At 45.2% G+C, this 22,057-nt stretch overlaps 1 protein-coding gene across 1 annotated transcript in view; it reads right to left on the bottom strand.

The window, feature by feature from the left end:
- Window positions 1-22,057, bottom strand: part of LOC138482856 (sodium/iodide cotransporter-like) — a 570,535-nt gene that overhangs the window by 50,524 nt on the left and 497,954 nt on the right. The window contains exon 14 of the mRNA XM_069613845.1: window positions 1,578-1,693. Coding sequence (XP_069469946.1) covers window positions 1,578-1,693 — 116 coding nt within the window. The remainder of the gene's footprint in view (window positions 1-1,577; window positions 1,694-22,057) is intronic.

Below are 22,057 nucleotides of genomic sequence, written 5' to 3'. Positions count from 1 at the left end.
ACCATATGTCTACTGCATAACTTGACCTCTTAACCAAGTGTCCAAGGTGGGTGGGTAAATGGCCAACCAATTGAAATCTCTCTTGTCACACCATCTATAATGATCAGAGGCAGCAAATCAAGCAAAGATGTGATGATGTAATCAAGCTTGTATCTGTAATAGGCTGGAACCAGGAGGGGCCATCAGATATGTTTTAGCCAATGATGGAACTAACACCTATGTAGTCTACATGTAGCTTGGGATACTAACCAATCCAAAATACTCATAGGTTTTGTAATTAATATTGAAGTAGGACATCATTGATGACGTGTTTTTGATATAAAAAGCAGCTAACACTCATTGTAATACTAAGCGCTACTTGTATACTATCACGGCCGAGAATCTGTGCTTTGAATAAAGCAGTTTTTTCTGTGCATGTTGAGCACTCCATTATTGAGTATTATCTTTTATGCTATTCTCAATTTGGGCCCTCCTTTACAAAAGTGTCCTGAGCATCCAAGATTTGCTCCTGCTACTTTATACCTTATTCAAAAAGTCAACAACTGGATCAAAGGTGGAGCTTCCTAGAGCAATTCAGATGCTTAAGTGTGAATATGATTCACATAGTTTACTCAAGAGTTCTCTGAGATTCTACAGGCAGCTCTGAATTTCCTATAGTTCAGACTTTGCGAATCAAGTGCCTCCTGATTTGCTACTGTGAAAATCTTTGTGAATCAGGTCAACTGCATTTATATTTATAATATGTGGATAGTTTTAAAAACGGGGAGTGGATGTGGCGTTTGAGGATATGACTTGTAGACTCCTGATGTAAACGGTTTTCTACCTCGCCGCAGAGAATGTATACGTTTTCTCTTCTTTATATTGTATTTCACATCCTATATACCTATAGATTATGAATGACATTTCTATGTGTTATTTAAAAACCATTTGTATTTGACTTGTTTAAAAAAGTAGACTTGGAGGGATGTTCTAACTTCATTTTGTAAATTATTTATTGCTTGATATCTTTACATTACATTGTGGATTTTTGTAACTTTCGATCGGATGTGAGGGGATGCCACTTCAGGTGGGTTCATTTTCATACTAAACTACTAAAGAGAGCACCTGGGTTTCTGGGTACAGGGTACTGCTATCAAACAGGGGGATGAGTGAAAAAGTTGTCACATTGAATAATCAAGATGAGATGATGAAGTTCTCTATTGACAGAGGGTTGAGAGCACTTGTCCTTGGGCGACGATTGAATAGATTGGAAATTTGCGAATAACAAACATTCACATTATTTTAAATATTTTACATTAACTCTTTCCTGAGTCACTATGTACTTGTTACCATAGATAGCAAAGGCAGGGCTGCACCATAATTATTGTGACACAAATAGAGCAGGATTATATGTGAACACAATGTACAGTCTTTATAATTTGCTGCAAGAAAATCACTTGCTGTTGTATTATTAAGCTTCCAATAACAACAAATCTGTATCCTTTTTAAAGGAGGTGAGCATTAAACAAATGGGAGCCCCTTTGATGAGAGGTGGCATGCAAGTTTTCCATATTATTCCAAATTACAAGTCCACTCACCAAGTCGTGGCTCTCATCTAATGGTTTGTTCTTCTCTGCTGGCTGCAAAGGCTCCTTGTGCTTCAAAAGGTCCCACCAGAGCAGCCCCGGAGCAATCGTGTCCCTCTTGGTAGGACCTGGGCTCCCAACACAATGTTCAGATTGTTAGACAGCAGTAATGAGTGTCGTATGCAAGCGTTAATACAAGTCAGTGTCAGCGATTTAAAAAGAAACTGATGCTTGCTTGATTGATCTTAAGCTTCAGAGCACATATAATCCATCACTGCAGCTCAGCAGAGTTGACTTTTTATTTTTTTATAAAGCCTTCAATTAAAACAGAACATGACAAATTTTACATGAGACACCAAACAATAATTTGTTAATGATGTATGTGGTTTCCATAATTGTATGATTTGCAATTTGAGTCACACCTTATGCATTATGTAATCAAGCATTTTTGTGTCTTTGCGGAATGCTGCCATTGAGAAGGAAGAAGCTTGCTTGATAGCATCATCACAATCACGTGGATTGTATTTTCCTATGTAAACATGCCAAACATTTTTGGCAAAAAGCAAACTAAATAATACAACATTGAAGAAGAATCTTCACAAAAAAGGACAAAACTTTAAAAGATTCCTAAAAGGAAAGGCAGCTTGTTGAGTTAAGCCAAGGACATGTCATTTTTAAAGATGGATCTGCCGCAATATGGCATGTTGGTTCTAGATACACCTCTTCGCAGACACCCTACGGTGCTGTTATACTACTTCACTGTAGCAGTATAAAAACCTAACATAAGTAACATCACTCATACAGACTCCATTTATCCAGACACTTCTCCCAGATTAAGAAGCCGATGATAGATTTATTGGCTACTCACATTCCAGGACTGAAAATATTTAAAATGGCATGACTTTTTTTTTTGCTCCTAACATTTTATTGGTTTTATTATAATGTGAAAATAGTTACAACCATGGAACTACAGAAAGGTCTGCTAGAATAACTTGTATTCATTTTCAAACTCTTTATGTTATGTTATGTTGACTTATACCGCAAACCGCTACCGTCTAGGGTGCTTATATGGCACACAGATGCATTTTATTGGGCAAACTGTAAATACTATGCAGGGATGGAACAATGCATTAAAATTCTAAGTCACAAAGACCTCTTCAGCAAATGGTCCAAAAGATATGATGGGTAAAGAAAACCCCACAGAGCAGCTCCTTCTCAAAGGGAAAAACAAGCATTTTAATCTTCATTGGCTGAAGGAACAGTGTGCAAGGACAATGCTTTTGGACTCGTTAGCAATCTCAGGATATCAACTGCTTCATTCTTTACAGACACTTCAAGATGGAGATATATTTCTGTATTGAGAGACTCAGAGGAAAGGAGAGTGGTTGGTCAGATGAGATCTGAAAGAAGCTTACCTGATGGTTCCCATCCATACCTCCCACAGGAGGTTATTTTAGTTTTAGTGGCAGGGAGTGAAGTACCATTTCTCCTCCATACCCTTAAGGCCATGCATGAGCCACAAGGTACCTCAGCAAACTCATGGATCCAATAGCAGCCCTTCTCAGGCCAAGAGGGGTACAGATGATAATTTATCAAGAATATATATGTTTGATGGCCAATCACGATCTTTTATTCAGAATCGGCTAAACCTTACAACCTCCCTTTTGCAGAATCAGGGATTCAGTATCAGCCTGGAGAAAAAAGGGGTAGTCCCTTCTAAGAGCATGCAATTTCTGGGCTTTGGATGTCCACTTTACATCTTCCCAGGTGCAAGGTGGTACAGATAAAACAGAAACTGAAGGAGGCCATTGTCAAACCGGAGGTTTCCTTAAGACACCTGGTATGGAGCATAGATCTCCTTTCCTCTTCCATACTGGCTGTTTCCCAGCCCCCTTCACCACAGGGCAATGCAGAGGTTAAAGATAAGGGCATGTCACAAAGTATTTGGACTACACAAGCTGAGTTTCTCTCCCGGGAGGAAACAGAAGAGCAGTGTTAGTGATTAAGGAATGTGGAGACCTTAAAAGGCAGAGCTATTTATGTTTCCTTACTCAATCTCTGCTTAGACTCAGAAACCAGACTTAAAGGTTAGGGGCAAGTTGTGGTTCAGTTTTGACTGGAGGTCGATGGTTTCAACAAGAATCTCTTTGACACATAAAGTGGTTAAAGATTCTTTTCAGGTCCTTTGCTGTCCAAAGTTAAAAAAAATACATATTCTCAATGTGTGGTAAGCCATCTTGTGGACAATGAGACCATGCTAAGGTATATTAACTTGCAATGGGGCATGCACAAGGTCAAAATGCTTTTCAGATTTGGAGGTGAGCATTTGGAAATTTTGCCAGAGCTATCACATTAGGGTTGAGGCAGAATATTTGCAACGGACCAACAATTTGGTAGTGGACTGATGCTCTTGCAACTCATAAGATGCTAGAGATTGGAAACTGCACAAGACATTTTGTTTGTGCCCAGAGGTGCCCTCGGATCCCTTTCAGACCCATATTTCTGCATTTCACTTAAACATCCAACTCCCCAGTTACTTCAGTCGGCAGCCAGACACTTTTGCAATAGCCACAGTTATGTTTTTTCAGATATGGGGTAGAGGGCTTCACTATACATTCCCCTCTTTTTGAATGATTTCACCGATGCTCCTTCATGCTTGGAAACATCACTATTCATTGGTATTTCTAACCGCCTATTGCAAGGCTCAGTCATGGTTCCTGTTGATAAAGGTGATGGGCTCAGAGTGTGTTGCAGCGAGCTGTGTGGGAGTCTTTTGCCCACTTCTATTGCTGCAGCCTGGGAAACCTGGAAGCCTTGTTCCATTTAACAGCACACCCATTGTGGAGCGATCGCAGAGTGTGCTCAGAGTGTGTTGCTGTGTTACTGTGCGCCGTGGCCAGGAGGCTCTGATCAGCAGCTAATGCACTGGGGAGTGATCCATCCAAGTGAGGACTTACCCTTTCGTGTGACTTCCAGCTACATTAAGGAATTAACAAGGGTGGCTTTTGCACATAAGAAGATCTGCCCGCCCTGGTGAGTAACTATTTGCTTCTTTCAGGTGCATATTGACCTCGTTGTATCTATTCATTTGTGGATTGCTGCTGGCAGGACTGGCCCCACACGCGCAATGGGTTTTGAGAAGGTTTTCCCTCGTAACTTGTAATCTAAGGCAAATAAACAAAAAAACAAAAATAATTCTAGAATCCTCAATCTTCGTCTTATGTATCACAATTCTAGAATCCTCAATCTTCGTCTTATGTATCCTCATTGCCTCGTGATTTTGATCACAGGTGCTGGACTGGTCTCTCTTTCAAGATCGTGACAAAGATTTAATGATGCCGACAACCTATTATCTTCGCAGCTGGTCTCTCCCTGATGACTTGAGAGTGCCTGAGTGGGAAGGACCTACGATGGAGTCCCAGGGTGAAAACCCGGTTGAACTCCAACCTCCAACCTCCATTGACTTCGCAGGTGACACTGATAGACCGGGAAGTCACGGTAAGAGCTCAAATTCATGCCCATGAATGCAGCCAAGTGGACCAAGCTGAGGGAGTAACCCCGAGGGGAGACTTGAACCTCGCCCAATTGCTCCCACCGGAATTGGGATATACAATGACCACGACTGACATCAAAAAGAAAATCAAATACGCCTTCCTAAAGAGGAGATCTCGAAGTACAGGAGACCTGAAACCCTCCCTCTTTTTTGGCTGTGTCACTCCTCTGCCTGCAATTGAGTCAGAAATGGAAGGTGCATTGCAGTCAGAGACGCTGAGGCCTCTGGATAGAAAATTGGACATGATGCAGTCTTCCCTATTCACATCTAATTTACAACAGAATGTCCAAAAAGCGCCAGGGCCCCAGGGGTCAGGCCTCTTTCGAAGTGAACCAAGCATGAACGACTCTACCATATCAGCCCTGTTTTTCATTCTGAACCCTTTAGTGAATGTGTTTGACTTGTTGAAGGGAGAAGTGCAAACTCATTCAGGGATCCTGATGGAATTAACAAGGGAAACTGGCCACTGTGAATCCTCAATGGTGGGCCTGGGGAACATTCTAAATTCCTCAGTCTTACCAGCACTAAAGGTGATGGGCACAGATACTCTAAAGGCTCTAGCAATGTGCAGGGAGTTTCTTCTGAATGATGAGGCAGACCCTCATCCCTGGGTTTCACCAAGTTCCTTTTCACATTTAGCTTAGAGGTTTGCATTGATGGATGGGTAACAAAGGCCTTTTGTCAGAGGATTTGGACCTCAACAAGCAGTCTAGGGATACAAGCGCCATTAAGTCATATCAGTGTGCCTGGAAAAGCTGGGTTCGATGGTGTGGTGAGGCGACTATAGATCCACATCACATAGATGTAGTGCAGGCATAGATTTTCTGCCTTTCTTGTCTTTCGGACTCATAGCATACCGTCAATCTGTACCACTCAGCCATTTCTTCTTTCCATTGATTGATGGATGACCACCCTCCAGGGTTTCACTTTTTTTATGTAGATTGCTGAAAGGGGTACGTTTTCTCAACCCTTCAGACGCTAGGTATTCTAATCTATGACATGTGAATTTGGTTCGATTTTTGAAAGGGAACTGTAGTCCCTCGAAACTGCCATTGTACGAGATTTCAGTCCAACTAGCCTGGTATCTTTTTTCATAAGGTATCACATGGGAGGCCTTTGGATCTGATGGTTAGATCATTTACTTCAGATGGAGTTCGTTTCAAGATTTCTAAGCATATAAAACTTTGACTGGTGGAATGCCTCAAAGAGAACCCAACAGCTTCACTGAGAAAGTGTACAGACCAGTTATTCCTATCTTTCCGGAAAACTCATTGCCCTGTTTTCTTTCTGACTTTTAACTAGATGGGACTTTTTGGTCATTGCTCTGACAGCACGGGTGTTTCTATATATGAGGCTTATTCCGCTAAGGGTGCTATTGCGTGCAAGGCCTTTTAGGTGGGTGCCCGGCTTGAAGATTTTCTTTGTGCCTAATTAGTCTAATTAACCAATCCCCTTTAACATTAGTCACCCCCCCCACATCAACCCCCATACTCCAGTGAAACAATGCACCCCCAATCCTAAATATTCTGCAATGGCATACTCAAGAATACTCACAAATGCAACTTCAACAAAAGGATCATCAGAAGACAGGAAAAGACAGTGGGCCTCATTACGACCCAGGCGGTAAGGGGTTAACGGCAGCGTTAACAGCGCCGACCCTTACCGCCTGATTACGAGGTCCCTTAGCGCCATGGAGGTTTTAACACCCGCTTTTAGCGGGTGTTAAAATCCATGGCGCTAAGGGACCATTGAGTTAATTACGCCACCGTAATTTACGGTGGCGTAATTAACGCCTTCCCCACTCCCATTATGCCCTATGGGGCAAAAATGGGAATGGGGAAGGGTAAATGGGGATTGGGGACTTACCGCCCCGCCAAGGTCGGAATGGGGCGGTAAGTCCGCCAACCACCATGGCGTAAACGTAGTTTACGCCATGGTGGTAAAGTCACGGCCCAGGCGGTAACTTACCGCCTGGGTCGTAATGAGGCCCAGTGAAATTCCTGCAGGTCCGATGGGCTGCAGGATTTTCACCAAGTCTTTTCTTGTCTTCGGATGGTTACTGCTTAAGAAACTTTATGCTACAATAGACAACTGATCACTACTGCCAAGGCCAACTTCTACCAAAATATTGTAGGCAAGCACTAGACTGAAAGCAAAGCCCTGTACAAAGCCATCAAGCATTGCATCAACCCTACACCCGTATCGCAGTCCATCAAAATAATCCACTTCCGTCAACATTTCCTTCATCAACAAGTTCAGCATGTTCCACCAGTAGGAGACACCAACGCCACAACTGACAGCACACTAAAACTCACATCTTGCAAAATCACCACTACCTGGACAATTTTAAAGACATTCACTATGGAAAACCACACAACCACACTCCATCCTAGCATCCCTCAAGGCCACATTGTACTAGGACAACATCCTCCCTCAGGACCCTTCTGACAAAAGCACTCATCCATTAACTGACAATCATCATCACCTTCCTCACTCAACACACCTTCCCCTGGACTCTCAATACTGGACAAATCCTTCTGCTACTCAAGAAACCAACACTGGGACCAACAACCTCAGCAACTATTGCTCCATTACCATGTTTCCTTCTCAGGTAAGATCATTGAAAACACAGTAGCCACACAACACCTCAAACACATGGAAGTCAACAACCACCTTCAGATCTACCAATCTGGCTTCAGATCCAGATGCAGCATTGAAACGTCTGGGAAGCATCAAGGTAATGGACAATGCCTTTTTCATTATTGGTGATGGTCATCCTTGCATCCTGGTTCTCATTGACCTCTCAACAGCTTTGAACCCAGTAGACCACCAGACACTCACCGATATTCTGCATCACAAGAAGGGGGATCAGTGAGATGATCTGTGCTGTATTTGTGTGTGTGTTGTGCTTTGTCTACACTTGTAAGGAAAGGAGGTGTGTTGTATCGTGACTTTCCATGTGCCTTGCTCTCTGTCCGTATGATTGGCTGCCTTGCTTGAGTATGTGTGATGTCATGGTGGAATGTGTGGTGTGTTTGTGGAATGTTAGTGTTTCATTATAAGTTCAGCCCAGGCAGTTGAGATGAGGTAGCCTGGGTGAGCCCATTCCAGCCCTCCTTGGGCAACTAACTACGTCTGTAAACTGTCAAAGACACTTTGCACCTCCTCTTTGCCACTGCCACCGGCAAACCTCAGCCCTTCCACACCTCAGCACAAGAAGAGCCCCACTTTGCGCTGGCACACGAACATGCCGGCACATCTGTAAATATAGCATCCAAGTGACAACCACAAACTCCAGAAAAGCACCACACAGCAAACAACAACCTGGAACAGGGCCCACACCTACAAGTCACAATCACAGACACTAACTACCGTGCAACACCGTCCAACACACACACACACGAGCAGGCAACACAGCAGGCAAATCCCCATTCCAAAAAACATTCTTCACAACCACCAACCCAAAAAAACTGGCCAGACAATTTGGGAACCACCTAAAAATCTCAGAAAGCACCACTGGGAACCAAAGCAGCTGGCCGCGATGACAGGTTGCCACAAAAACCACCCAAATCGGCTCTCTAACACTCCAACGAGGACTATGTTGAGGGTAAAAGAGGAGATGGATGCTAAACACAAGATTAAACACAACAGTACAGATGGGGCTCACAAAGCACCTCCTGAAAGGTCATACATTACCTCCAACATATGCTTGAGCCTCGTCACACCCGGCACATCCAACAGTAAGGTGAACAGGCAGCCTCCCTCAGGAACAAGTTAAACACACGTCCCGATGCACATCAAAACTCCAGTGATGTGGCAAAACTCCATTCAACCAAAACTCCAAGTCAGAATAAAAGGTGGGCGCCCCCAAAGTAATTTTAAATGGTTGCTTGCAAGCTAATTATGCATGTGATCACATGGCTCTTCAAAACACTCACCAACTCATAAACAAATGGTAAGAAACTCCTCATTGATCAGTGCCACTACTTTGGCTATCCCACTCTCATCAAACATGCTGTCTGAATTAAACATTTTGCCTAGCCCTAAACAGCAAATCAGTGAACAAATAAGTTAACTAGAATAGATAAACTAAAATCGCTATAAATACAGTACAGGAGGTCCATGCGGCGTACAGTCTTTGCAGCGTACGGCTGAAAATCCTCAAGAAGTTAACCTAAACGTATCAATGCCAATCAATCCAGGCGTATCACACCACTCTATATTCCCTTACATAAGCGGTTAAACAGTAAGAACTGCGCCCGTTCGTAGGAGCATGTAGTGTACAGCAAAGCATTCTTAGTAGCATAGATAGGTTGTTAGTAGCATGTAGTATATAGATGTCTCCGTACTAAGCTAAGAGTTAGACGCACCTGCAATTCCTCAAAAGGTTAAGCTAAACAGGTAAAACCAAGTAACGTACAACTCTTACACTACTCCTACGCTGTAGTTAAACACAACATCCTATGCAGTGAATACATCATCACACACAGTTAAACAGCAAATGCCCAATCCTGCCTCCTTGCGGAATATAACGTATTGTCCAGTTAACTCCTGAAATGCCTCCTGAGACACATCTCTGAATGTAATGTTTGCCACACCCTACTGCACACTGTGAGAACAGATTAATTCAAGGAAATCCTGCACAATCTCCAAAGAGCATCAGTCGTACAGAACATGGATTATCTTTACAGCCAATGATGGTTTTGCTTTCACCTACTGGATCATAAACGCACACATGCCGACATAAAAACAGCAGTCAGCAGCCCCCAGACAAACACACTTTAACTACAGGACACTTTATGCATTCCTCAGCTTGACAGACAAGAAGTCACAGAAGGGTCCCTCCCATCACTTCGACCCTCTGCACGAAACAGTACCTGTGTGTAAACACTGGTATAAACACTTTTTCTCAAACTTTCCTGCAATGTGAGGTGAAAGTAGTAGTTCTTTACCTGTCTGTAATTCTAAACCATGCTGCGATGTGAGGCTAAATCATTATTCCCACATGCTGCAAAACCGTGACGCAGTGTGTCTGTTGTTATTCTGCCTTCCATGCCTCCTTCCGAAGGCACGTGCGCGTCATGGCGCTGAAAAGCGTTTGATGGTGAACTTTTCAAAACAAACTGCTGCGATGACCAGCTTCTACGTTCTCTACTCCACCATCATGTACACCAACGCTGTGATGTCACCATTCTGCCTTGAAGCACAGAAGAGAGCCCGTAACGGATGACAGTGCCACCAATCGCTTTGCACCAACCAACCCCCAGATCAGCCAAACCGTGACTGGGGGACACTAGAAATTCTGGAAGTAGCAGCAACTCTGTCCAGTGCTGGGGACATCCTCAAGGTGCGTGAAATGTATTCTAATGTTGGAAGGTAGTACACCATGACCTCTCACCACAGCCCTTGCCCTGCACTGCCACTGTTATGGTCTCGCCTTGTCGGGCCCCTTGGGTCATCGGGCCACCTTCCACATGCAATAAAGCGCGGAGTCGGAGGAACAGTTCAACACATCTTTATTCCGTCTTACTTCAATACACTTTGTCCATCCCTACCATGTCACTCCCCTCGCGGGTCCTGACCCCTCTTGAGCTACTAGACCTGTACTTTCCAACATGACATACGCCCCCCCAAATTAAACATTTGCATACCGTTGCTATTCAATCTCTTCAATAAGTCTGATGGGTCTTGACGTCGCTCGTTGTGTCTTGTGCCTCCTTTCTAGATTGAGGCTGAACAGGAATACTGTGTGGTGATTGGCTCATTTGCGAGCCATACCACACGGTATTCCCATCCATGCCGTGCGTGCCGGCTACTCTGTTCTCGGCGAGGGGCGTGGCAGCCCCTCAGCCAATGAGGAGGCTCGAAACGGGGCAATCCCCGCTCCGAGCCTCCCCATGGCTGGAGGCATCCTTCGTCCCCCGCCGGGGACGCAGGTAAGATTTTTTTTTTCCCCCAGCCTTTCCTCCCTCATGCCTCCCCACCCCACTTACCTTCTATCCCGCGGTCTCTGGTGGGGGACAATGGAAACCTCCAGCCGTGTGGAGACTCGGAGCGGGGCCATCCCCGCTCCAAGCCTCCACACGGCGGGAGGCTTCCATCGTCCCCCGCCAGAGACCGCGGTACGTTTTTTAAAAAATGTTCTTCCTCCCCATCCCCTCCCTACTGCCCTCCCGACCCCACGTACCTTCTTTTTTATTCTGGTCTTGGAAGCGAACGCACTGGGAACACTTCTGTTCCCAGCGCGTCTGCTCCTGATGGCCGCCATGGAAAGGGAAAACGGAGTAAATTTTCCCTTTCCATGGCGGCGGCCATTTTTTGCCGTTTTTTTTGTTTTGTTCTTTCTGTTCCGAAACGTGTTTTGGAACAGAAAAAAAGCAATTAGTACCCCGGTCTAATGGGCAATAAGCCACTTGGTGGCGGGCCAATACCACCCTGAGGCCCCGTTATAACTCGCCCCGGGGGCATTACCTGGGGCGTTATTGGCCCGCCACCTCGTGGCTTATTGCCACAGTACTGTAGCCTGCCTGCAGAAACTGCCAAAGCCTCACATACAGTTCAGCAACTGTTTAAACTGATATATATGTCCTGCATTTTACAAACATCTCTTTATTAGGGTGATTATTGTGACCAATCAAAACAGAAGAGTCTATTATTCGCTTAAAAGGTTTTCTTAATGAATCATTATAAAACATGCTTAACATTGTGCACATTATGTTGTTCCCATAATGCTCTTTGCTTTTATGCTAATCCAGGACTGAATTCTATATAGGCATACTGTGATGCACAAGCTGGCCAGGGGCCACACCCCTTGGCCCAGCCCCCTCCTTCCCTAAGGCCCGCCCCTCCTAAGAAGTGGTGGTTCCCCCATACATATTTTCCATTTCCAGCACTGGCTTTGACTAGTGAAATGCAGCTATGTGCTTTCTGGTCTGCGGTTGTTTCACAATAACTACACTCCCCACTCTTAGGGAGCAATCCTGGGCTCCTCTCTTGCCATCTGCAATCTGCATAGTTGTTCATTGTCTCCTTGACCTGTGTGTCCTTCTCTTGCATGACTTCATCATCCTTGTATTGACTGCTCTCCCCTTGCTTCTTACAAACATCACCTCTTCAGGGAATTTAACTGTAGATCCATGCAGGGTGTTTCGATAGTCCCGCAGCATTTGGTGTAACATCATTTCATATAGTTGCCCTTTGATGTTTGCAGTTTGGAGAGCTCTTTTTAGATTTCCCATAAAGCGTTTGATCATCCCATTCGCCTGAGACCACAGTGGTGTTATTTGTCAATGTCGGAAACCAATGTATTTCCCAAATGTTTTGAAGTCCTGGCTTGTAAAGGGGTGTCCGTTATCCGTCTTGACCTGTTGGGGAATGCCATATGCCATGAAATTGCAGTCCAGCACTGGGATGACATAATGAGCTGCGGTGGATGATACTATTTGCGCCTCAGGAAATCGCGAATATTTGTCTATTATGGCAAGCACATATTTCCCACCCTCAATGGTCCCAAAGAAATCAGCTGCTACTACCTCCCAGATGCCTGTAGGAAGCTCTGACATGTTTAATGGTTCAGGTTGCCTGTTGGGTGTGATGCAGAGGCATGCAGGGAATTCCAGCAGCCACTCTTCCACCATTGAGTCGAGTTTGGGGAACGACACTTTTTGTCTTAATAGTCTCTTCGTAGAGATGATCCCTCGGTGACCTTCGTGGGCGATGTCCAGGAACCATTTTCTCAATCGAGCAGGTATGACCAGTTTGTTTCCCTTAAGTAGTAGGTTCTCTTCAGACAGAGCTATTTCTTCCTTCACTTGTGCTATGCTCTCAACCTCTTTCCACACCTCTTCTGTTTCCAAACGACCCCTTTCTTTCGCCTTCCTCCATCTGCCTGACCAAATTCCTTCGATGACAATTTGACAGGCCGGATCAGCGTCTACTTCCTGGGAGAGGCTTGTGGGATCAACACCTTGTGGGATAGTTTGTTAAACAAGGCACCTGATGTATATGTCTGCTATTGATGCTTCAGGCACATCTCCTGGTCTCGGATGTCTTGACAGGAAGTCTGCAGAGTTCTCGTCCTTTCCAAGGCCTGTGGACGATGTCAAAGACGTAGTCTTGCAACCTTAGCCTTCATTTTGGGGTGGCATCTTCGCTTGAGGGTTTCCGCACAGGAATATTAAAGCCTGGTGGCCTGTGACTATCTTAAATGGTTTATCATATAAAAAACAAATGAAAGTGTTTGGAGGCCCAAACTACGGCCAGGCTCTCCATCTCGGCCTGTGAGTAGGCTTGCTCAGATTTGTATAGGCTTCGACTGGCATAGGCTACGATGTTCCTCTGGGTTGTGTTATCTTTGTCTTTATGGGCTAATATTGCACCTAGCCCTACCAGGCTCACATCGACTGTTAGTTTGGACTCCCTGTCTGCGTCAAAATATGCCATATTTTACACTTGTGCAAAGCGATTTCTGATGTCTGTGAATGCTCATTAGAACTCTGGTGTCCACGTGAACAGTGTGTGGCTCTTGGTGAGTGCGCAAAGTGGCTCACTGATGGTGGCAAACTCTTGTATATAACACCTGCAGTAGCTTGCAAGTCCCAAGAATGATCTAAGATCCGAGATGTTCGAGGGTGGCAGTGTTTCATTCAACGCAGTGACCTTTTCTGGGTCCGTTGTCTCCAGTGTTGTGCATAACCTGGACAGGGTCTCATCATTTTTTTCCACATCTGTGCCTAAAACTAAGATATCATCACTGTAGTTGATACAGTTTGGGATGTGCTTTATAATATTATGGATCGCAGCTTGGAATATTCTGGCTGCTGATGATACGTAAAAGCTTAGTCTCTTATACCGGTAGAATCGTACATTGGTTAGGAACGTTGTGATGTACCAACTTTTGGGACTCAAAACTACTTGGTGGTAGCCTTTTTGTAGATCAAGTTTTAAAAATTCCTTCGCCCCATTTAACAAATGAATCATATCTGTGATGCGGCAATCAAGATATCTCTCCCTTTCGATGGCTAGGTTGGGTCCCCTCATGTCCACGCATTAGCGAATAGTGTTGGAGACTTTCTTTGGCACGGTTACTATGAGGGATACCCATGTTTTGGTCCCAAGGCTGGCTCAATTATATCCTGCTTGAGCAGTTTGTGAAGCTCCGCTTGCACTTGGCGTTGCATTTTTATTGGGATGCCTCTGTAGTGCTACACCACTGGCGGGATTTCTTCGTCGATGTATAATTTGATCAGTCGGTTGCAGAGTCTCCCAATACCTTTGAATACGCTTGGATATAGCGGGCTTTTATCCACTGTTTTTGTGTATTTGTGGACCATTAGTTTGTATAGTACATTGATCAGCCCCATGTTCACAGCTGTTCTGAATCTTAAAATGCACCCACATTCTGTTGAAGTGCAGATGACGTGGACGGGAATGGTCATTTCTTGGGTCTTGTAGCAACATGTTGCGTCAAATTGTCCAAGGCATCTTAGTGGTGATTTGGCCCCGCAGGGGTATATGTCCACCCTTGATGGGTGTAGTTGTTACGTCCAGACAATCACTGGCCACTCTGGCACGAAAGATATTGCAGGCTATGTGAAAAACAAAAGAACTTGCCTGCTCTTCTTGGAAGTTTTGAGTGGAGAATGAAGTATGTGTTATAAGGCCCAGAAGCCTCCCCAGAGTTCAGATAAGATAAGAAGAGCTCAGGAGAAACCGCTTGGGCCAAGCCCAAGAATCTGGGAGAAAAACCCTTGAAAGGGAAAAACCCAGTGCAGCAGATCTGGTCCCCCAAGATGAGAAGCGCCATAGGAATTAAAGGTTTACGGTCCAGGGTGAGTTGTATCCATTTCCCAATTCCCCGCCAGTGGAACACAGAAGAGACGGGAGAAACTCTGTGAGCTTGAAGCACCAAAAAAGCAGAGGCAGTATGCTGCCGGTAGCGGTTGGAGAGCAGAGAGCAGCCGATGCCGTGGAAGTAGTGAGAGCAGACTGTAGCAGGCTGAGTGTGAAGGGCGCGGGATGTTGCACAGGGAAGCCAAGGAGATTAGCAGCGGAAAGGAGCAAAAGAGGCTGATGGCGGCCGCAGGCAGCTGAACCTGGGCAACCAAACAAGAAAAGGGGGGTGGGGAGACGAGCAGAAGGAAAGCCATGGAGGAGAACGGGGGCCAGCAAGCCCCGAAGGAATAGCAATCGGGAGGAGGAAATGAGAATGGGAGAAGGGAACAAGGAAATGGAGGGAAGGCTCAAGAGGGCTCGCAGAATGCAGAAGAAGCTAGCTTTAAGGCTTGTAAGAAATTAAAAAACACGCTGATCTCACCATGTTCTCTTCCTATGAAGTCTTTGCATGACTGTAAGCATCTCTTTCCGAGGCAGGCTCAGTGCTGCCATTGTGTGGAACATCTAGAGGGTCAGCTTTGCAAAGCAAATTATGACCCATTTTACACCATGTTGAGTGAGTGGACAAACCATAGGGATGTCTCCTGCGCCAGATTTGCCACAAGGACCATGAAGATAAGGAATTCCTAACAGTAGTCGGGGCCTTCTCGTGCGACGTTCCGGTTGTGTTGCGAGGACTTGGTATCTCCTTTTCTCTCTCCTTTGCTTTTCATCACCCGACTCTTGTTCCCATTTCCCTTCTTCTCTGTGTCTGCTTTTTATTTGGGCAGCCATTTGAGATGCTTGTGTCGCCGTTGTGCTGCCTTTCACTCTGTATCTGCTAAACGTTCCATGTCCACCTTCCTTCCCCATCTCTCGAGCTATGCGGCATACTAATTTTAAGTGTCCTTCCTTCCCACACGCAGAGCATTTCTGCCTGATCGCTGGGCATACTCTTTCGTGAGGATATTCATATCTGCATTTGTTACTGAATGGCTCACTCTGTGGTCTGGCTTCCTTCTACAGTTTGTGCCTCTTTCAAGTCTTCAATGGTGCCAATAGAGTCTGAGGGAAAATCATCAATGATGTCTCTCATGGCAGACCCCACCAACGGCTTCAATAGGCAATGCTGCTGGGCATCTTACATGGGCCCTGTGGCCCCTATGTACAGGTCAAAGTCCCTGATCCACCTTGACCATCTTGGTCCCATGTTACTGGTGTCATCAATGTCAATGATTCCTGGCAGCTGGACAGCCAGCGACTCCTGCGCCCTGTGAGAGCCATGTGCTGGAGAAGAAAATGGGAGAGTGGCTGGGATGTCTGGATCAGAAATGATGACGTTGTGTGGGCTATCCTGCTCTCTTACTCCCTGTCCTCCGGCCTTAACTCTCCGCCCAGAACTCTATGCCTCCTTGAATCCCTTTTCTGGCCTGTAAATGCATGTTGGCCTCCACTCCTCCTGTGATTCAATCCACCACCAGCATGGTCTGGTACCCACTGGGTTTCATAGAGCCTCCTGCGGCCGCCTGGACAGGCACGAGCACTGATTGGAAGTGAAAACGTGATTGGCGGCTGCCTTCTGAAGGCACAAGCACTGCACTTATGGAGCCCAGCTCCTTGCAATAACACCCCACTCACCGCTGTGGCACCAGGTGAATCATTTGACGTGCTAGGCTCATCCAGATCAAACATTGGAGCCGCGCCGCACTGACGGACGGGCTCCTCCACCTCCAAAAATGTCTTCTCCACACTGCTACCCCCACCAATGAGGTTGCGTGGTCAACTCCCTCGTCGGCAGTGTTATGGTCTCGCCTTGTTGGGCTTCTTGGATCATCGGGCCACCTGCCACACTGCGCATGCAATAAAGCACAGAGCCGGAGGAACAGTTCAACAAGTTTTTATTCTGTCTTACTTCAATACACTCTGTCCCTCCCTTCCACGTCACTTCCCTCTCCGCTTCCCGGTCCCGCTACACTCCTGAGCTACTACCCTGTACTGTCCAACATGACAAGCACAGTCCTTACCCTGGTGCAACCCCAGACTCCAACACCGTCTTGACCCTGGCACAGCACTAGACCCCAGCCCAGACTCCTTTCACTCTCTCTAATCTGACAGTGCTGAGATCATCCTTTTCCAGACAAGGCAGCTGCCAAAATACTTAATGCACCAAATGTGTGCCCAGTTCTCACTCTCATTCATAGCACCTTGACTATCCTCCCTCCTCCTGCCATAGAGTGAAGGAGGATAATAGTCCTCTTCTCCTGGCTCTACTTTAAGGCCCTGGGTTTTGGGGTACTTCTCCCTTGGGGGCAGGTGGCCTCCCTCTACTCCTTGTTCACAGCTCCTGCACTGCACACTCCCCAGCAGTGGCACCTCTCCCTTATCCTTACTTGGAATAATAGTCACTCCAGGTTATCTACTGCTACTCGACTTCAGTCCTCCTGTGGACTCAGAGCCAGCTCATCACCAGTGTTGTAAGGAAGGTTTCTTGGAGGCAGCAGGTAGTTTCAGTAAGTACATTTATTAAGCAGGAAAGTAAGCAGATGACATCAAGTATAGATTCATAAGGGATGGGAGCATAGATTAGGGAATAGAGCCCTCTGGCTCCCACGACCGAGGCTACTTCCTCTTAACTGCTCATATGGAACTTTTAATCAAACACTAACATTCCACATACACACCAAACATTGTATCATGACATCACACGTACTCAAGCAACCTCTCAAGGCAGCCACTCACACAGACAGAGAGCAAGGCATGGGGGAAGGCACGATACAACAATCATCTTCTGGTTTAAGTCCTTTGAGCTAACCACCACCAATTTGTTCAAATGCATTCCTGCAGATCAGCAACTCTACCCATCACTGTTGGAGACCCACAAGGACCCATCCTCTCCATCGTCATCTTTAATGTTTACATGGAACTGCTGGGAACCCCCCTGGCTCCAAACAACATACATATGCACTAGTTGAAACACCGCTCTAATTCAAGCTACCCTCCATTGTAGACATCCACAAGTTCAAGGCATGCCTCACATTGATCCAGTCTTAGATGTAGATGGCTTACCTGAAGCTCAACCCCACCCAGACTGAATTCCTACTGTTGACCAGTAACACTGAACACCCTGAGATCCAGACCTGACTCTCTGCTATGAACCTCGAGGGCTTTGATGCCTGGCTAGCCACCTATGCCAAGTCCCTTTGGTTCTACTTTGACAGACACCTCTCATTCAAGCAACACATGGACAGAAGACACAAACAGATTGGTACCAAGATTTTCGAAAATTAAACCATTCATTTTAGAAAACAACTTCAGATCTGCTGTTCAAACGTTGGTCCTTTCACACCGGGATGGTGAAAAGGCCCTTCAGGAAGGACTCTGCAAATTCGACCACATAACCCCGACCCACATCGAACTGCACTGGCTGCCACTGCTGGCATGAATCATCTTTAAATCCTGCTGCATCATCTACAAGGCTGTCACCACGAAATCTCGAAGCTACATTTCTGAGAAACCCAGCATTTCAGGAATCCTACGATCCACCAGAAGTAAGAACATGTGAAGACTGGAACTCCATCCGTGCAGGAAAGAAGGAACCAGAAGACAGGCCTTCTTTTTGTCCCCAGACACTGGAACCTCCTCTCCATCAACATCGGGGGGTCCTCATACGGACAGGTGCACAGAAAAAAAGTGAGAGAGTACATCCAGAAACTGTTCGGCGGGCACACATTCAAGTGGTCAAACCAGGTGGGGCTCAGAATAGACACTTGACACATGGTGGGGACAACAAATGTAAACAATATAAGGTGCAACTCAAGGCTCCTTAGTCCAGGACACCGAAAAAGAAAGTCCTGTTTCTAAAACAAAAGTAGAATGAAAAGGGGGACAAAGCAGATAGGATCTTGGCATAGAGATTAAAGGAGCAACATAAATCAAAAATGGTGGCAGGCTTGCGGATGGCCGATGGCACAACAGTCTATGACCTGGACAACATAGGGAGGGAATTTATGAAGTATTATATACTCCTATACTAATCACAGTATAAGGGGGATCGTACTCTCATAACTAGGCTCCTTGGTTCTCCTCTCATAACTAGGCGCCGATCCCTGACCTTTCCCAGGAGAATGCCTCAACTTTAGATGAGCCGATAACGTCGGAAGAGGTGATATAAACCGTGAAAGGGAGGCACTACACCTGGAGATGACGGATTCTCAATTCGGTTTTATAAGATGTATTGCTCATTTTTAGCTCCTCACCTTGTTAAGAATTTGACAGGAGGTAACCTAACTGGAAACTATGGTGGTTACCATAATAGTTGCCATTATAGTTGTCATTCAGAAGGAGGACAAGAATCCCACTTTGTGTGCTACTTATAGGCCCATTTCCATATAAAATACTGATGTGAAAATTATGACAAAACAACTGGGGAATATATTTGAAGGAGCCTCCCATTCCTGATTCATGGGGAAAAAGTGGGCTTTATAAGTGGTTGAAAGGTGTCGGACAACATCAGAAAAACGATGGATTGAATGCATTATGCTCAGAATTCTGACATGGACGCAGCCCTGATCTCGGTAGACTTCACAAAAGCCTTTGACAGGGTGGAAAGGCAATATATGACTACGGTTCTGGAGAAAATGGGATTTGGATTGAATATTTCATGAATGTATAGCAGCTCTATACAGCTCACTGAAGGCGAGTGTCCAGGTCAATGGGACGCTATTGGCCTCATTTAGCTTATCAAAAGGGACTATGCAGGGCTGCCACCTCTCACTAATGTTATATACATTGACAATGGAGCCCCTGGCAATAGTCGTACGTGCGAACAAGGGAATAAAAGGAATAAAACATGGAGATGTGGATTTCAAGCTCTCCCTCTTTGTGGACAACATTTTGGGCTATTTAGTTGATGTATAATCTTTGCTCCCGAAATTCTTGTGACAAATCTCCTAATTTGGGTGTTTTTCGGGGTTCAAGATAAATGTTGCCAAATCCGTTGTGATGCAGATCCGGGTGAACGGTTCCGGTTTGGACCTGAGGCCTATCTTCAATGGCATGAGGGTGGAAAATCATAAATCACATATTTGGGAATTCGATTACCCAGGGATCTTTCCAGAATAGTCACCGCAAACTACGCTCCCATGCTCAAGAACATAAACCAAGACCTCACGCGCTGGCCCACACTAGTCCTCTCATGATACAGACATATGACATCTATAAAAATTAACATCTTTCCATGTCTCCTGTACGTATTCACTGCCCTACCTACTATTCTTCCGGATAGCTAGTTCGGGCAACTCCAGGCAGCTCTCAGTAAATTTGTTTGGCAAAATAAACAACCCAGAATAAAGAAATCCATGCTTACTCTTCCCAGGCAATGGGGAGGGTTTGGTTCCCCTGATTTCCACTTATATAACAAGGCAATCCAACTGAGGGTTCTTCTGGAACATATGAGGGATGATCTGGGACTTATTGGACTTACCTTGAAGACATGGAAACACATCCCAAAAAAGTCAGAGATCGTCTGTGGTCTCAACCGAAATCAATTCCTAAAAGACTTAGAAAGCACCCTACCTTTACGGTTGTGTTTGCTACTGATGAAAAATAGAGACAATGAGTTATTAGCAATGTGGCCGTCACCGATGACTTCATATGGGGTCTCCCAATCGATATCTCTCAACATGGCTTCCGAAGTTCCCTAAAGTGGTCAGACAGAGGTTTAGAAAGGGCAGGCCAGTTATTTCATTAAGGGGTTTTTCTAGACTAAGAGGCAGTTCGGGAGGTCCTGGATAATGAGACTATCTCTATTTTTGAATATTCACATCTTAAAGGATCTCTAACAGACCCAACATGGATGAAGCAAGAGATTTGACGCCCTTTGAAGAAGTCATAGTGTCCTCAGTAACTATAAAAGGTGTATAGAGGTATCCAAACTCTATAAAGACCTAATCACGACCGAAGTTGGAAAAAGACAAAACTTTAAACAACGTTGGGTGAACTTGTTAGGAGAGGAAATCTCAGAGGAGACATGGCAGAAAATATATAAAGTAATCTTCCATGACAACTTGTTTACAGCGATTATGGAGCACAACTTCAACATGCTGCATGGCTGGCACAGAGGGCTTCTTAAGCTCTCTAAAATGTACCATGGAGCATCCTCATTGTGTCCCAGGGCTTGTGGACAAATAGGATTTAGGTTCAACATGTGCTGGTACTGCCCCAAGATACTGATCTTTGAAGAGAACTACTTAGCTGGATTAAGGAGCTAACTGCTGAATAATTTAGAATGGAACAACTCCAGATGTTATTGAGGAGTCACCCCAGCCGGTATGGAGGAATACAGATTGCCAAGGATGTGGGAAGCTATGTTTAAAGTGGGGAGCGTGTCACTGGCCCACAGGTGGATGGCCCTGGTGACTCTGAGATCTGATTGGGAACATAAGCTTAGGGCCATTTTGTTCAATGGAAAAACTGATGGCATTGGTTAATGACCAAATTGGGTTGTTCCAGGAGGAATGGGGGCCGCTGATTAGAAAGTGAGGGTGTGTCAATCCATAGGTGAGGGTGCAAACAATCCGCTAGAGAGCAGAGTGCTTTAGAGGAAGACCTAAAAAAAAGTTATCTGTCTTGCCTAGGCTAATGTGATGGAGAGAACAAACACTGAATCATGTAGTCAATGAACCTTGTTTGTCTGCATATTATGAATAACCATGTAAGCACTAGAGTGCTGTTGTGGTAACATTTGGGAAGTTAAGAGGAAGGGTAACGTTTTCTGTGGAGTTGTTATAAAGTACATTTTAAGATGTCTTTGTGACAGTAATACAACCGAAATAAAAAAGAAATGTGAAATAAAAACAAAAACAAATATGCAGTATTAAGGTCAAGTTATATGTTCACCTAGGAGATTGGTGAGATTCAAAAAGGAAGTTGTGCCACATAAGGGAGGATCAACATTTACTGCTCCTATGAAGATAAAGGAAGTGTTTGCTAATGCAGATAGGGTTGAGGATGACCCAATATGGAATTTTGATAGGTTGAGCAGGTAGAGTGGTGAAAGTTTCCCACA

The sequence above is a fragment of the Ambystoma mexicanum genome, chromosome 1p (assembly GCF_040938575.1).
Source record: "Ambystoma mexicanum isolate Mex_15411 chromosome 1p, UKY_AmexF1_1, whole genome shotgun sequence".
Taxonomy (NCBI): Eukaryota; Metazoa; Chordata; class Amphibia; order Caudata; family Ambystomatidae; genus Ambystoma; species Ambystoma mexicanum.
Note: the sequence above shows the minus strand (reverse complement) of the source record. Positions and strands in the feature narration are given on the sequence as shown.